We start from the raw sequence: 17,745 nt of genomic DNA on the forward strand, positions 1-17,745 counted from the left end.
ATTCGTGCTTATCCTCCTACGAACTAAACAGTACGAACGTGTTCCAGAGATGTTCTATCGAGAAAAAAAACAGGTTACGGGTGTTTACGGGTGACGGTGACGGTGAAATGGAAACGGCCCAGGCGGAATGAATCTCGGCGTTGAGAGTCACTGTTGAATCGCGTGTGGTAAAACAGGTGCACCATAAGAAAGTGACCAATGGCAGCAGGACCGTGTCACACGGTACGTCATCGGTCGAGAGGGTGGCAGGGAGAGGAAGGAAAATACGAAGCGGCTGTCAAGACACCTCGCCCACAAAAACCAGATGCAGATGCAGATGCGACCGGGCGGTGAACACGTGCGCCAATTTTTTTTGTTACGGTCTCTCGCGTACTCGCGGGTGCAATGTTCAAAAAGTTGTCACGGACCGACGCCCTAGAGGAGATCTCCACTTGGACAAACAATGACGTGTTGTGCCTGCTGCAGAAGGTGAGTAAGCTTTCTGCGGGCGATGTTGAACGAACTCTCCGCGTCGCGTCGGGATCCTGGACACCGCTGGACACTCGCGTTTGCTCGCGTTGTATCGGATCCGATCGAACGCTTCGGAATTTAACAGATATATCTATCCGGGCTCCATCTACCAACCACTAATACGCATTAGATTCCGGTTTTCTCTGACCGATTTGTCAATTGCGCGCAGCACTCTGCACTGATAACAAACGATCCTGCGCTCGGGTATTTTAACGAATCAGGACACGTTTTTGATTGTATTTACGGACGGTTATCGATGTTGATAGAGGTAGAGAGACGGGTCCCTGTTTATAACTGACTTTGACTGGTTGTCAAACAGTGACATCGCTGGTAACATGCACCTTATCAGTCTTGTGTATGTAGTATGTACAAATGGAGGTCCGAGTACACATGTACTGCCCACAGAAAGAGTGTAAACTAGCGGGACGGGAACGGGGCTAGAGGAACGCAAAGGGAATCTGAATGGTCGGGCTTCTTTCCTCGTTCCCGTCCCGCTAGTTTACACTCTTTCTCTGGACAGTACGTGCATATTTTTAGCTTTCGAGCATGCAACCACGAATACACCACAATCATATCGCTCTTTTTATGTAATTTTGGCAATGTTTGGGGAATGTGCACTTTTTATATTTCATACGTTAGACATTTGTGTGTGTGTGTTTTTTTATGCTTGATAACGATGGAGGGCACACGGTTGAACGCGTACTTTATCCACCGAGTAGCGGAGAATTTTGAAATATTATATTATATTTGGTTTACAGTAAAATATGTATACTAGTCGCTGCCCCACGAAAAAAATTAATATTTATCGTAATGGAAACTTTAAATCTCTCTATTTACTGGAACTTTAATCATATTCCTCTATCGCGAATTGCATCAATGTTTGACAAAGATACGCCTACAAAACGTTCCGAAGTGTTATCGCTGGTTTGTATCCTGTTTGGTTACTCGAGTATCCTCATTTTACAGAACGGTCTGGAAAATTGTTGCAAGACGATAGCGAAGCGACAAATTGATGGCGATGAATTACTGGTAAGTTAACCATAACCGGAAGAGGACAAACATTTTCTTCTCGATACGAGATCACTATTTTTTATCGTGTATTCGCAAGAAAAACGTTACGATTCGTACAGAAATATACCGTCTTCGTGAAAAACGTAGAATTATTTAAAACAGTATCTTGCAATTAATGTAGATCATTTTTATTTTGCATAAAAATCCGCAGTCTAGAAAGAATTTAAAAAACCTGAACTATAAATGTTGCATTTATTTCGAACGATTACCCCTCCTTCGGACAAAATTTCACTCATCGTCTGCCCGAGGCATAAATCGCTTCGGTGACTTTCTTCTTTTCGCGGTTCGCTGAGTAACATTCACGATGTATGTATGTAGCTGTACATAGCTGGAGTCTGTCGACTGCTGTTGACATCACGTGGTACCTGGAACATTGTAAACTGACAGCGAGACTGATCAAATCTTGTTACCGTATAGGTTAACAACAAACCTTTGAAACAATCGGAATAACGAATGAGGAAGGAGGTACATACATACTACAGCCGGATGCCTGGCTTCATTTCCCATAATTCTGCTGATTGTTAGTTCAAAAAAGTGGACTTTCTTCTTATCCGAATAACTAAATTCTAAAGACCAAATTTTTCCATCTGGTCATGATAAATTGAAATTCTACATAGACTGCACATTTTTATACCTGAATCGCAACAAACAAATGCTAAATAGAGATCACGTTTACTTTCTTACGAATTTTAATAGTTTGGAGATGTGTAATATTTGTTTCGCTTACTCGCGCACCTTTTTCATAGACTCGATAGTTTTCTATGCAAAATAAATAAAGTTGTCATCTCTGAAATAACTCGTTCAATCTTTCTATGTTTTCTACATACGAGTAGATATTTTTCCTATCTGGTTTAGCAGTCTCGTGTGAAATAGTTTCGAAGAAAGTGAGTTATTTGAAACGATTTCGTCGAGCATGCGGGTTTTAGACGATGCTCGAGTTTCATTGATAGCAGTCTGGCTCGTATTTCGGGCCGGCTGGCGCGTGCTCTCTATTCTCCCCTTAATTAATTGTAATTATTCCAGCACTTGACGGAAGGGAAGCTGGCTCTGTGGAAGAGTGACCTCACACGTCCATTAATATGGTAAGAGAAACGCCATGTAAACCGAGTAGCCGATTTTCCCCGTGAATAGTGCGGGCTTGTTCCCATCAAATAGGATTACGAAGTTTGTGTCACGGTCTAACGGTTCCTTCTACACTCTACACTCTACACGATCGTGAAGAATCTCTGTGAGACACGCCTTCAGATTCCACCTCGATTCCTGCAATTGTGTGCTCGTTCGCATCGAAATACGCTCGATACTTACTTCAGGGAACGATCGTTAAACACGGGGCTTCACTTTATACAAAATAAAATAGTTTAGCGATTGAGCGATTCGTGAGCGTTAGGCAAAAAATCGGGGTATTGAATCGTCGAAGAAAAATTTGGCGAGCGAGGATGCCCGTGGAAAGCAAGACAATACGCATCGCGCATACCAAAAACGTTCGATGGTTCGAATAAAATCGGAATACGCGATGGCAAGCGATTCCTCGGTTGTTTGACGACCTCGAGTTGCGCCAGGAGAACGTAATTCTATCGTGTGGGACGGGCCCGATCATTCAATATCGCGCGGACGCTACGAAACTTATCGTCTTTCTTTAATTAAGGAAATTCCACTTGACAATAACGCGGCTCTCGACGAGCTACATTTGCATCTGCTGCTCGAAACTGTTGAGGGCACGCGCGCGCATCGGCAATTTAGGTCAATGAACCTCGTTGCAGAAAACATTTTCCCCTGATCCTGCCATTTATTGCATCGTCGCGTCGCATCGCGCGTCGCCTCGTTCATTCTAAGGCCAACCTGGCCGGTGAAAACGGCTACTTTTTAAATAAGATGATCGCACACTGCGTTCCAAAAATGCTGGGTGAAAGTGGACTCGTAAATTTACTCATTCAGACACGGGTTCATTCATGATGCACGGCGCATAACTTCTCAATAGATGTAACGACGACTTGGGTCGTAAATCGTCTTGCCGAACTACCATTAGGGTTTCTACATTCGATCGATTGTTCCAGCTATTTAACTCTATTTGTAAGAGAAAAAATAAATTGCCCTGTGATAAAAAGCTTTTACTTTTGAATGTCGGTTTTTCAGGAGTCTTTGGGCATTCATCGAAGAAATAAGAAGATCGCCGGAGAAGTTCGTCGAAGAGAAGCTCCTGGTGACACAGGTAGACGATCATCTGAGCGACACTGGGTCCTGGGGAACAGATTTCGAGGACGAAGGTAACGAGGACAACAGTGCCTTATCGGTAATGCAAAAAGGACAATCGAATCCAGAAAGCAAACCTGACCAGAAGAATTTACAAAGCGCTGCAGAGAAGCTAAAAGATGGGAGCACAGGAGGAGTCTCGAAATTTGACGAGGAGGACGAGGGAACGTACGCAAACTGTGGTCCTATTCAGGAGGACGAGAACACTTATGCGAATTTCCAAGAGCCGCGGATCTTACCTCCGAAGAATGTATCCAGATTGCACAGTCAGGCGGAGAAATCTTTGGCTGAACAGCTGAAGGAGCAGCTGAAGCTGATGAATACAAAGAGACCAACGATGGGGCCGAAACCTGAACCATTGCGGCCGAGGAAGCCTGAAGCGAAGAATGCGGGTCACGGCCAGCCGCAGAAATCGTTTCTGTATACTGCTCCAAAACCGACGCCAAAACCGAAACCGAATGTACCTAGTCAGATGCAAAGTTAGTATGTAACTCGATGAACGATTCTTTTGCTCAAGTTGTAAGAGAGCATCTTCAATTCTTAAATGTAGAAATCATAGATCTGCAGACTTCGGATTTTCAAAATAAAAATAGTCCCCATCAGTTAAGAGGTACAGTAGATATATATGTATATGTACATAGATATGTATTTATTTTCTTTCTCCATAACATGATGGCATTGAAAACAATGCAACAGTATTTTTAATTTCTTGAAATTAAATCTACTCATTCTTACTATAAATACATCGAATCTGCAGTCTATAGATATATGTGTTGGTCAAACAACGTTAGTCTGCAACTTAAGCATAATGTTCTGGGAAGGTATTTTTATGGTTTTATACTCTGTTTAAAAATGCATTATAGAGAATCGCGATTTATTGGCCGTTAAAATGATCTCTAAATGTTCGTGAATCTTTCAGGGAGGATGGCAGTGCCTCCGCCGCCAGAGCCGAAAAAGTCCAAGGGTCAAACAATGGTGATAGAGAAGCCGAGCAAGGATCAAGCGAAGCCTCCGACGAGCCTGAAGAATCTCGACCTCGTGGCTAATTTGCCAGCGCAGACCGAAGGGAGCGAGGACGAGTACGAGGCATTCGACGAGCAAATCATCGAGCAGAATCAAAAGAAGAATATGTTCAGGGTGGACAGCAAGCAGTCGTTGACGAGCGGCCATCAGAGTTCCGTGGAAAGTGTCTATCAGCCGCCTAGTGTAACGAGCTTCGAAGAGGAAGAGGAATATCCGTATGAGATTTACGAGTCGATCACGGAGACGGTAAAAGCTTCTCAATGTCTTGTTTACGGTAATAGTCGCACCGATGGGAAGTTAATGGAGATATTGTGGCCATTTCAGCCAGATGATAATGGCTATTACTTAAGCCCCACTCAGAGGACGCCGAGTTCCGTTGCGCCCCCGCCATTGCCAGCGAAACCACCACATTCTTCGGCTAGTCCTTCTCCAACGTTGAGTAGGACAAGCTTGGACAAATCGGAAGGTTGGTAGCAGAATCCTCGAAATAATCAGTATTTATAATAATTGGTAATATTTCGAGAGCTCGAAAATCTTTTAAAACTTGTCAAAAAATATCTTCGTTTGATCGACGTAAGTCATTCCACAAGTCATGCGTTCAAATAATCGTTTTTAGCTTGACGTTTTAAGTTAAATCATATTACAAGTATGTATCTGTTTCGTTCAGAGCTTTAGATCCTTCGATATCGAACGTTATTGGAAATTTTCGAAACCATCTTTGTCACTTTCTTGCTTTCTTGTGCTCGAAACATGTTTCAAGCGTTCATAAAATACGAAGAAATTACACTGCGTCCAAGACAGAAGTGAATTAGGAAGCAAGCGGTTCCCATGATATAATGAAATAGTTACGTCAACGGGAGAATCACCGTAAAAAGGGAAATTAGTCTCGGTGGCTGTTGGACAAGAGATGCAGCCTGTTAAGGGCTAGTAAAAACCATGGGTGTGGGGTGGATATTGAAGAAATAAAAAGTCAGTTGATGCTTACTTCCCGTAAGCATCTGCGCGACAAATGGTGCTTGTACAACCTGCCGCGCGACGCAATTGCAACCGCAGTTGGGACCGAGCTATCGTGCCCTTTATTTCGAATGAAAATACGAGCTCGGCTTGCGATCAATTTTCATAAATAATCAAGTTAATGTAAATACATGTTCTTTTCTTTAATAATCTGAATAACTAGCAATTTCTTGAAAAAATTTTGTGATCAAAGTGAAATTATGTAATAATATGTGTACAAAGAGTAACAAAATAAGTATGGCGTTAAATAGTGCAGCGTATGAAATGTTAATACTAGCATCGAATTATGTCAACAATTACGGTTTTATATTGTATTGCTAGAATTCTGTGACCGAAGTTGTACGATATGCCCAACGATAAAGACAAGCGTTCGTTCGTTCCGACGTGGTCGATAAAACAGAAACAGGAACAGGAAACCATTAAGAAATTTTGAAGGAGAGAAAAAAACGAACGGAGATGACTTTATCGTGATTTTTTTTTTTTATCGTGACTTTATCGTCGCAAAAAACTGAAGCGGAAACAGTGTAATGGAATGTGTTCCTGTTTCTATCTGAGGCTGAGCAAACAGCTCTTGGGAGGTCTGGGTGCCCGTTTGGCAGACGAGGTGTCCGATATGATAGTGAGAATTAAAAGGGGCCTTTCAACGTGTTGTTACTCCCATCCGCCCGAGCCACCAGGTATACGAACCTTCTACAACTATCCGTTCGCAATATTTTATCCGTTATCCGTTATACGTTATCAACTTCGCGAGAGAACAGATTAATTAAGAAAGCCTAAAAAAATAACGAGAATTTTCTTTCATATTTTTCAATATCAGCTTTTTAAATACGCATATTGTAGTGTAGGGCGTGGGGTCTTCGGATCTCGAGATTTCAAGGTGAACATCCATCGCTCGTTCCTTCCAAAATTGGAAATTCAGAACGTGTCCCGAACAGCCCAAAAATATGCACACCTGCAACGGTAGAATTCTAACTTTAAAATCCACCCCATGCCGAGGGACCAACGGACTGCTGATCTTTACCATTCAACCGGGTTAAATACCCGGTTAAATACCAGTCGGCGCAGTGATTTGGTCGCGGTCGGTTCTACCGACGTCGTCTCTAAAGTCTTCGATCCCTAAATACTTCAATCGGTGTTTAGTTCATTTTAAATTTTAAACTTTTCAACTAATAGTATCGCGAAGCGTGATACTCGAAGAGCTCTACTCGGAGCTAGCAAATCCAATGTCTTCGTTCAGTTTGTGGAATACGTTCAGAGACAATACTACGGCACATCTGTTAAACGCGCGAATAAGTAAAAATTATTTTGCGCAAGTGTGTGATACATTTTTAGAAGAATAGCGATCCGGAAATGGCAACTATCATTGGTGATCCGAAACGAAACGTGTCCTTGAACACTGCGATACGCCGACAGGCTAGCCTTTCGGAGTGTCTCACCCAGGCTGCTCTCACTCAAGCTCGGCTCAACTTAGCAAGTCAGTTCCTCAATTTAACAACTAGAACGTCGTTATTCCATCATTTACTTTTTACTCATTTTAAATTGTCACCAGGGGGTTGAAAGGTGGGCAATGAAATCAAAATTATTGTTGAGAATTTTAGAAAAAGAAATGTTATTCAGCTATCGAGACATATTTCTCTTATAAACTACTAATTTTATGTATACCTTCTATTCTCTGAAACTACCCTCTAACAAATTGATTATCGCCTTCTGCCTTGCGCCCTTTAAACAATCATTCTTCACAAATTACTTAAAAAATTACAAAATTCTGCATTAGCTAATGGTGGAAGATATGTATTTGGAACGGTACTAAGAAACTAAAACGTACCTAACTGTGGTTATTGTTAGGCTGCAGTTTTGTGCATTAACGAGAGAAATGAGTAGGCGGAACGTAAAATAGGAAAACGTTAGATTAATTCAATATTACTGGTACATTATTTTCAACCTATTCAAATGATTCAGATAAGAAACGAATTTTTGTGATCCATAGTCTAATGTTATCATTGAACGGTACATACCTACAATTTCTTGAATATTCCTCTCACACGTTGCTACGTGTGTTTTCAGTTTGGATAATTTGGATAGCGGTTTAATGTGTGCTCTATTGATTGCAGAACGATCTCCAGACAAAAAGGCAGCGACACTGCCACACTCGAACAGCAACACCTCGTTATCATCGGAAAGAGCCACGCGGCCACTGCCGCCGCCCCCTGAAAGACACTCCTACGTCGATAAGCCTTGGTTCCACAATGTTACCAGAGAACAGGCGACTGCTCTCATTACAGAACGTATGTGCCCTCTAATAAACAAGCTTGCAACAAATTACAACAAATGTAGGGTGGTTTAATTAACCCTTGCATGGCGATGTCCGGGTCCGTTTGGACTCGGCATCTCGAAGGCATCATCTAGCTAGTTCCCGAGGATTAATTTGAATGTAAAGCTACATTGAAAAATTTATTTAAATAACCGCGCCTAACTGTACCCTTTCGAAAGGAACTTATTGTAGAACCTGAATGTACTATCGAAGCAGTTGTTAATCTCATTTGAAATACCGTTTAGGAAATACTTACGGAAATCCGCAAGACGGATACTTCCTGCTGAGACCGTCAACCACAAACATGAACAACCCGTTGGCTCTGGTCCTTTGGTACAAAGATAGGGTTTACAACGTCGCAGTCAGAAAAAGGCCAGATAACAGGTAAAAATGATTCATCATTGTTGAGAACAACTAACATTCTTAGCCCGTATTCCTACGTCATTGCTAAGCACGGGCCTCTGCGCGAATGTAGCAGGAAAATGTTGTTCCTTAAACCTCCTTACACTTGTCAATTACTTTATCGATTTGTATTCGTGGCATAAAAGTATTGCGATATGTGACCGATGCTATGAGAATCTAATGCTTACAGCGTTACCAAATGTTCTAGAAAATGTTGACTATGGACATAAGTTAAAAGCTGGCACAACTGAACTAGTTGTAAAATTGTCTGACTAACGATAAGCTCTGCGCTAAAAAATAACTGAACTTTCAAGGGTCGATTTCACCCCCTTAAAATGAATTCGGGTAGCGTTGAATTTGCAAATTAGTTGTAAAGGTGTCTATAAAATTGCGAGACCAAGTTCTGTGTCAATGTAAATCTTGTATGTTTAAATCCGATAAAAGGATTCGGTATTTAAAGACATCATTTTTCTTGTTTAGTTACGCATTAGGTTCAGCTAAAGTAAACGAGCAGTGCTTTGCCAGCGTGGAAGAAATAGTGATGTTCTACACGAGAGAAGAGCTAGTTCTCCACAGTGGCGGAGGAGAGGTGGGAAGAACAAAATTGGCTGACACACCCCTGAAATAATAAATGAAAAAAAAATTTCGCTGTAGGCGTGTGCCAAAGCGAAAGGAAGAGAGCTCGAGAACAAAATCGCTGCGTACTACTTAAAATCGTTTAGCGCGATGCTTGCAGTGCCTAGGGATTCTGGGATGGATTTAATCGAACATGTTACAGGATTTTGATACACGTATCAGCTAACAAAGTGCCTTTGTATCTGCGACAAGTTTGCATGCCGCAAGAGAAACTTAATTTGGTATTATTTTGTGTACTTTACATGTCTATGAACCTCTGATGCGCTCGTGTACCCATATATGCAATTGAAAACGTTTAGCATATGTACAAAGAGGATCTCTTACCAAATAGACTTGTATATTTTTAATAAAATACTATACGATTTTTACTATAATTGGATACATTTTTTTACGTAAACTGCGTCCAAAAATGAAAAATTATGTGTAATACATTATTTTGTTTTAGCTATTATAAGTCGTCGAAAGAAACGCGAATAATATTCCAAGTTCTTTGATTTTGTTAACTTCCCGATTTTATAGGGAAGTTATTGTAATGACCCCGAAAATCGAAAATCGAATTTTTAGCAGATCTTCACGTTTCATGGTCATTGCAGTCATTTTAGACTATTTTCAGCAAAATGTTCGTATGTGTGTGTGTGTGTGTATTTATATATTTTTGAAAATTTTTATATTTACATTTTTGAATATTAAAGATCGTTCGAAAATTGTCTACATTTCTTTACAGTTAGAAAAAAAACATAATATTCCGACTCTCGAACTGAACGCGCTCCATCAAGCCCTATTTAGCCGCCATAATTTATTCAAATCAACGCTTGTACGTTGTACATATATATGTAGAAATACATATATGAAGAAAACAAATCTGTTTATATATAAATAGGAGATAACTCCGTCGTTTATCAATCACCGACACAGTCGAAAATCATACAAATATGAATACCAGAGGGACACGTATGTATAATTTCTCCCGCAGTATTTATCTGTATTTTCAACGATTTAAAGCGATAAAAGAATTTTTAGGTAAACACTTCTACGATCAAGGTTCTAGCACTCGAGAACTGATTGTCGCGTCCGTTACGTGATACTTATGCCATGATGCCATGCTAAATATATTTACCTCCGCACGTGACCACGAAAGAGTTCTCGTCGTCACACGGTGAACGGTGAACCTGTGTGTGGGCTTGAACCATCTTCATGGCTTGAACTTTGAACTAGTTATTCAACAATTGCAAGACAATTACAATGATGCGCGACGTTCCATGCATTTGATATTCCACGATAAGAACACTCGGTAACTCGGTATCGAACCTCTATCTAAATAGAAATGCTTCTGTATCAACGTACCGAAATCAAATCAAAATTCAAAGAGAATATATTATACATTCAAAAGATTTCAAAGTTTGATTTGAGAGGATGATAAACAAACGTGTCATAAAATAATATTCTGGAGATAATATTCTATTCTCATTTTGATGGAATTGGATGGAATGCGGATAGGTAAATACAGGTAAATATTGTATACAGGTGGGCAATTTGGAGCGCAACGCCAATCATGGTTGTAATAATTCCCTAGATTGGTGGTTAGTTTCTGTTAGTTTCTTTGGTTATGTTGCGTTGTTGGCGTAACGTGGTATGGGTGGTGGTGGTGGTGGTGGTGGTGATATCGGTGGTAGGTGGGTGGTGGGGGCCTTTTAACGACGAAACACACGACAGGTTTGTGCGCACCGCCCCGTTAACTGTTTGTGACTGAACGTCAATTGAGCGGCTGATTTAGCTTGTCAGTTGAGGCTTTTGAGACAGTATCTTGTGGATCCGGGGCGTTGTACCGAAAATGTTATTGAAACTGTAAACCTGTAAACAGTCGTGATCGGGATTGTACGGTCGCGGTTCGTGACAGCGTGATAAACAACAGAGTGGTGACATGAGTCAGCGTAGACGGTGCAGCGTGATTTTAAGCGGGAATAATGGTGCGCTAGATAAGAAGTGTTAATCGCTTGAAACATCGTTTGGGAGAGCAATGGAAGATGAACAACCGGCGAGGGAGGCGAACAAGATTTGTGGTGTGTGCGGCGACCGTGCTCTCGGCTACAACTTCAACGCGGTGTCATGCGAAAGTTGCAAAGCTTTTTTTCGCAGGAACGCTTTAAAAAATAAGGTGAACCATCCAGAAAGCTCTCCTACCGTTTTTTCACCCGTCGATTTCTGACGATCGCCGATACGATTCAATCGTCCGATCGATAACGAGTCAAAGTGCCAATGCGTGTTCTATATTTTTGGCGCAGCACGGTGCCGTTCGTTCGACGTTCCGGTATTTTTCTTTTTGTCAACACGAGCCAGCATGTTAGGGGAAAAATCACGACCCTTGCGAGAGCGAAATTTCAATTTTTACGGTCGACGCGCGACCATTTTCAACAATTTTCTGTGAATTTTATTCGTTTTATTACACTGTTGTTGTCCATATGAGAAAGAAGTAGGACATCGATGTAATCGTAATGTATACTTTTTAGCGCTTTCTTATCATTCGAAAGTATATAATACAGAAAATAAATGAGAATAACGTAGTCTAAAAAGTATCTGTAAAGATCAAAAGAAAAGATTCGGTACTCTGACTATAAAAATAATACTATTCTGTTTGTTAACCCGCTGTGATTCAAACATTTCATATATTTTCTCAGGATTTCCGGTGCCCCTTCACAGAGAATTGTAATATTACACCGGTCACGAGGCGCTTCTGTCAAAAATGTCGTCTAGACAAATGCTTCGGCATCGGCATGAGAAAGGAATACATAATGTCGGAGGAGGACAAGGTGCTAAAAAGACAAAAGATAGAACAAAATCGTGCAAAAAAAAGACCCCCCATGGAGAGCAGGAAGGGGTCCAAGAGCAAGAAACAATGTATCGAGGATTGCGCATACGAAGACACTTCTATGTCTGTTAATTCGGTTGCGTCGACTGTGTCCGATACGTACTTCTGGGAGTCAGATAGGAAATACACGGATCTAGACGCGAATAGGCAAAATGTAGCGGAAAGCATGAGTCCTGCAACGGCTGCTAGCGTTCCGAGTCCTTCTAGTCCACCGCAAAATGGAATCATAACCGGGTCAAAGACGCTCGATGCGATGAAAGATTCTTCTCATAGTTCTAGTTCAAATTACGATAGTTACGATCAATCTTCTCGCCACGAAGAGAACGATATCGACGTGGAAAAATTTCAAATAGATACTAGTCCACAGACGCAAAATCGAGAGAGGTTCGAAAAAGCGAAACCAGTGTCCCATAAAGCGGAAGAGGACAATAATCTTGTTACAAGTTCCAGGAAGTTCGAGCAAAATGTATTGGACTTGAACTCGGAGTTTGGCTCGAATAACAACGAATCTGTAAAATATTCGCCCGTATTTGTCAATACGTCTGATTACGACAAGCACGGACGTAATCCTGTAGTAAACTCTGTATATAGCGGTCACACGTCATATCCAAAACAACAGAATTTCGACCTAAACCCAAGCACACCTGTGAGTTTGCATTCTTGTCTGGAAGAGCAAACGATATGTGAAAAACCGAGCAAGGAAACGTGTACGAAAGAAAACGACGCAGTCATGAAAGTCTCAGACGAGCCAGTCCCAGTCTCGGTGCTCGTTAACAATTCGAATTTCATCGCCAAGCTACTGCAAAATCAGGACATATTTTTGAAAATCATGACAGACTCGGCAGTTGTTAACAAGTTGAAAGAGGATCCACAGATTTGCGAGTTTTTCAAAGAAAACGGTCCCGTGGTTGAACACGGAACAGGACCCGAGCACAACGTAGAAATTCAGTATAAGGAAGACTCGAAGTTTACCAATATTTCGAGTCACGAATTCTCGCAACCGTTAAAAGTGAAAGAGAAGCACGTGGATAATCCGATCCTGACGGATCTAATTACAAATTCGAATCGAGAAGAATGCGCGAAGCAGCATATGGATTCTGGGGGCAACAATGACTGGAATAAAAACGTAACGGATGTGACGAGGGATGTGCTGCAAGATGTGCAAAGGTATAGAGATAGCAAATTTCGGTATACCGAAATAGATGAAAATTCCAAGATACGCGTCAACTGCTGATTTCTTTTCAGGGTACCGATCGTTGCGAACTCCATCGAATCTATTCTTTGCGAGGCGATAAAACTAGAGTTTTCGGCATATTCTGCTCTCGGAGGTATGGAGTCCAGGAGGGAATTGAACGACGCCGAAAGAGCGAAGTTGAACGAATTAATAGTAGCTAACAAGGCGTTGTTAGCTCCTCTGGATGAAGATATAACGAATTTAATCGAGGAAGATTGTAAATTTAAGGTAACGTGTTTAAAGTAACGCGACGTCGCACAGTGGGGTATTTGCCCGATTTCAGCGGTCATAATTCAATTTTAAAAATTTTAGATAAATTGTAAAATTTTTGTGGCTTGAGTTAGTTGAATGTCTGAGGAACAATCTCCCATCAATGGCCATCATTCATGTATCCATTAAGCACTGACATTTGTCGGAAGTTGAAGTTCCGCTAACCCGCTTTCATTTCTCAACGAATTCACCTGTTAGTAATTGTTACCTTATTTACATACGCTAACAGATTTTTGTTTGGTAGAAGATTTTTTAGCTAAGTATAGGGTATACTTTTAAGAGAAATTCACTTTTGTACCATATACATGTTTTTAATTATTAATACTTAAAGATAACCAACGATGAGTCACTTTCTTGATGATTCTAAGACTTTGGTAATGATTTCGTTATACCTCCTTGTGCGTCCCGGTGCTCATTTCTGTGCCATTGTATTCTTTGAAGTCTTCTGATTAAGATGCAAGAAAAATTGTTTCTGCTTTCGTCTGCTTTCGTGTTTTATAGTTGATTTACGAAAAAATGGCCATCGTGCGCGCGCGAAAATCGCAGCATTTCTCACATCCTGCATGTTCGCATTCGCTATATTTTCGTATTTACTTAAGTAAATATTAAATAATAATAATAATAATAATAAACACACAATATACACTAAAATACGAACACAGTATACACATGAAATTTAAATAATATACAGGGTGGAGCAATAACTATGTCCACTTTGAATATTGTCGTTATTTGTAATAATATGAAAAAATGTTATGAACAAAATTTTCCCAGAACAGAGGGGGACATGTTGTGGTATAAACATTTTCTGCGTGGGTGGAGGCATAGAAGAGATTTCAAGGTCACCTTGATGTTTTTAAACAGAATGTCCTTTTTTATACCATAGATCGATAGAGTATCAAATTCTGAGTATAAAAGTGTTGACCTTCGTATGTCCTAAACCTAATAGTTAACGAGATATTATCGAAATAATTTTCTTTCTTCTTTTGATAATATCTCGTTAACTATTACGTTTAGGACATACGAAGGTCAACACTTTTATACTCAGAATTTGATACTCTATCGATCTATGGTATAAAAAAGGACATTCTGTTTAAAAAAATCAAGGTGACCTTGAAATCTCCTCTATGGCTCCACCCACGCAGAAAATGGGACACAGTACAAAAAGTAGAAATCTTAAGCTTTAAAATGGTTGTTTTTTCATCAAATTTGGATAAATTTTAGCAAAGTTACAGCAGTTTCAATATTGAGCGAATTTTGAACTGGCTGTGGCCGCTGAGATTGGGCATATACCCCACTGTGCGTCGCGTCGGCTGCGATTTTATCCGGTAACACTTGAATCTGCTTGCAGCATAACTTTGGTCAGTCCGATCCAGCATTACTAGACGTTATCAATTTAACTGCCATCGCCATAAGACGCTTAATTAAAATGGCGAAAAAGATCAACGCGTTTAAAAACATGTGTCAAGAAGATCAGATAGCTCTGTTGAAAGGGGGTTGCACGGAGATGATGATTTTGAGGTCTGCCATAAATTACGATGCCGAGAAGGACACATGGTGGATACCACATAGCCAGGAGAGCATGTCGAACATAAAGGTCGACGTGTTGAAGGAAGCGAAAGGGAACCTCTACGCCGAGCACGCTCGGTTCATAAGGAGCTTCGATCCGAGATGGCGGGACGAGAACATCATTTTAATTTTAAGCGCAATCTCCTTGTTCACGCCTGATAGGCCGAAAGTGGTACACAATGACGTCATTAAACTGGAACAAGTAAGCGAAACGCATTTCCATCCGATGCAACGGGGTCTTGTCTTGTCTTGTATAATTTTAACAACGCGTTTTCTGTTTGTAGAACTCGTATTATTACTTGCTTAGACGTTACCTGGAGAGCGTGTACCCAGGCTGCGAGGCCAAGTCCATGTTTTTGAAATTGATTCAGAAAATATCTGATCTTCACAGACTGAACAATGAAGTCGTCGGAGTTTATCTTAATTTAAATCCATCCAGAGTGGAGCCACTTCTCATAGAGATATTTGACTTGAAACACTGATCAATTTATATATATTGTATATGTATATGTATATGTATTGTAGTATCTTGACCTGCCGAACAGGCAAACTCGTCTCTTTCTATTACTACTTTAGTCAACCACGAAAGCATCACAACAATTCTTCTTTTAGTAATCGTACGTTCGTAGAGACAGCGTACAGCAATAATTTCAATGTCTAGAAATCTAAACAAAAGATAAGTCACGTAAAAATGATTAAGTATTCGAAATGAGAATATCGTATTGCAAATATACATATAGTGTATATATGTATGGTATATATTATGTATACACACAACACAGATTATGTACATACGTATATGTAGATATACAGTCACTGACAATTTAAAGTGGACACCCTTAAAAATCGCATAACTTTTTAGAAATTGGACCAAAGGACTTGAATTTTTTTAAGATGTTAGACCGGCTACTTCGCTAGAGAATAAGTAAACAAAAATTTAATACGATTGCAATTGGTAGGAATTATACAAAATTTTTAAAAATGATGTTTTGTCAACTTTTTTATCTGGGCCTGTAACGATAATTTAAAAAATACGTTTTATAGATTTCGGTAACTTATATGCATACTGAAAATTTCATCGAAATCGGTCTACATTGCAATGAGCTACATACGTTTAAAGATGATCACGTAAGGGCGAAATGCCCTGGCAAGGCTGAAAATCTGCGACTTTCACCCTTAAGCTCTCATCTTTAAACGTATGTAGCTCATTGCAATGTAGACCGATTTCGATGAAATTTTCAGTATGCATATAAGTTACCGAAATCTATAAAACGCATTTTTTAAATTATCGTTACAGGCCCAGATAAAAAAGTTGACAAAACATCATTTTTAAAAATTTTGTATAATTCCTACCAATTGCAATCGTATTAAATTTTTGTTTACTTATTCTCTAGCGAACTAGCCGGTCTAACATCTTAAAAAAATTCAAGTCCTTTGGTCCAATTTCTAAAAAGTTATGCGATTTTTAAGGGTGTCCACTTTAAATTGTCAGTGACTGTACATATTGGTTATAAAGTGTACTATTATATATACGATTAATGTTGATGGTTAACATTGACAATGGAGCTACTCTTATCAAATTTTAGGTGTATATGGACGTACATTTAAAGGAAAACAAAACTGTCTATATACGCTAAATTAATTAATTAATTCCAGTTTGAAGTGTGTGTGTAGATGATCGATTGATCGTAATCGAACAAGCGAACGAACGAAAGATAGATCAATTAATATCGTTGACTCGTTATTCTAGATTTTATATTATATAAACAGAGATTATATAGTTCCAATCGGACATGTAAAAGTATTGCGTATCTTTGCATAAATTATAAATCTCTCTGTCTAGAGCGAGAACGAACGCATACGTTTAGCGTTAGCCGAATATGTAACTCTTTATCTTATACGGTTGTTAACGAGGATGTATATTTTGTCGAGAGTACCTTGAAAAAACTGTTACGTCTAGAGAAAATCTTTGTTATACTTATACCAAGCTCGATGTTCATGTTTCACACATCTTCACGCATGTCGGAAATATTTGTTTGTTTTAGAACAAATTACAAATTTCAGAGGAGTTGGAAACAAAACATGAATTCAGCTCTTGGTATAAATGGAAATCTATATTATATAATAATAATTAAAATAATAATAATAATAATAATAAGATAGATTCGCTCCAAGCATGACCTGAATGACGTACGTTCGTGTCACGAACTTTTAAATGTACACTATTGTGATATATTGTGTCGAAATATATTTTTCAAAGAATTGTTATGTCTGTTTTTGTGAATAAGTTATTTGGAATGTTCGTCGGTATCGAACAACGGATCTGAAATACAAGAACAGCAAGAATAATCGAAATATTAGGGCTACGTTATCTATAGTTCCGCAACTATTAAGGTAACATGAAAATTACTTATTTCGCATCATTCGTCTTCAGTTATCACGAATTGGTAACCAAGCAATTGGAGGATAACGACCAACATGAGCAGAGTGGCAGAGAGAAAAAACGCCAGACTGGCTAACATAATGAAAACATATCCCATGGTTCTAAGAGTGAACGAGAACAGACAGACGATCCAGTCCCAGATGGTT

General features: G+C 39.8%; 2 protein-coding genes across 4 annotated transcripts; both read left to right on the forward strand.

The window, feature by feature from the left end:
* Positions 1-232: 232 nt before the first annotated feature.
* On the forward strand, positions 233-9,591 carry LOC143219243 (uncharacterized). 3 transcript variants are annotated; one of them, XM_076445231.1, is made up of 10 exons: positions 449-468; positions 1,477-1,539; positions 2,605-2,663; positions 3,715-3,845; positions 3,931-4,310; positions 4,751-5,100; positions 5,179-5,320; positions 7,980-8,153; positions 8,425-8,563; positions 9,062-9,591. In XM_076445231.1, exons 3-10 carry the CDS (start codon positions 2,661-2,663, stop codon positions 9,207-9,209), a joined length of 1,467 nt encoding a protein of 488 aa, XP_076301346.1. In that variant the 5' UTR covers positions 449-468; positions 1,477-1,539; positions 2,605-2,660; the 3' UTR covers positions 9,210-9,591. The 3 variants fall into 3 exon arrangements, with proteins under 3 accessions (XP_076301344.1, XP_076301346.1, XP_076301347.1); XM_076445232.1 differs by lacking the exon at positions 449-468 and adding an exon at positions 844-865; XM_076445229.1 differs by having other exon boundaries at positions 233-468; positions 3,715-4,310.
* A 1,287-nt stretch (positions 9,592-10,878) lies between these two features.
* Hr96 (Nuclear hormone receptor HR96) lies at positions 10,879-16,475 on the forward strand. The gene is made up of 5 exons (XM_076445228.1): positions 10,879-11,372; positions 11,893-13,250; positions 13,329-13,545; positions 14,939-15,358; positions 15,441-16,475. Exons 1-5 carry the CDS (start codon positions 11,235-11,237, stop codon positions 15,636-15,638), a joined length of 2,331 nt encoding a protein of 776 aa, XP_076301343.1. The 5' UTR covers positions 10,879-11,234; the 3' UTR covers positions 15,639-16,475.
* The last annotated feature ends 1,270 nt before the right edge of the window (positions 16,476-17,745 follow it).

This window comes from Lasioglossum baleicum, unplaced genomic scaffold (genome assembly GCF_051020765.1).
Source record: "Lasioglossum baleicum unplaced genomic scaffold, iyLasBale1 scaffold0021, whole genome shotgun sequence".
Lineage (NCBI taxonomy): Eukaryota > Metazoa > Arthropoda > Insecta > Hymenoptera > Halictidae > Lasioglossum > Lasioglossum baleicum.

What these genes read in the sequence shown, in the direction of transcription:
- Hr96 (XM_076445228.1), top strand. Translation starts at nt 11,235, where the DNA reads ATGGAAGATGAACAACCGGCGAGGGAGGCGAACAAGATTTGTGGTGTG. An exon ending in GTGCTGCAAGATGTGCAAAG is followed by an intron (nt 13,251 to 13,328) that starts GTATAGAGATAG and finishes ATTTCTTTTCAG; the next exon opens with GGTACCGATCGTTGCGAACT. An exon ending in AGGAAGATTGTAAATTTAAG is followed by an intron (nt 13,546 to 14,938) that starts GTAACGTGTTTA and finishes ATCTGCTTGCAG; the next exon opens with CATAACTTTGGTCAGTCCGA.
- LOC143219243 (XM_076445229.1), top strand. Translation starts at nt 385, where the DNA reads ATGTTCAAAAAGTTGTCACGGACCGACGCCCTAGAGGAGATCTCCACT. An exon ending in TGTTGTGCCTGCTGCAGAAG is followed by an intron (nt 469 to 1,476) that starts GTGAGTAAGCTT and finishes CTCATTTTACAG; the next exon opens with AACGGTCTGGAAAATTGTTG. An exon ending in TGTACCTAGTCAGATGCAAA is followed by an intron (nt 4,311 to 4,750) that starts GTTAGTATGTAA and finishes TGAATCTTTCAG; the next exon opens with GGAGGATGGCAGTGCCTCCG.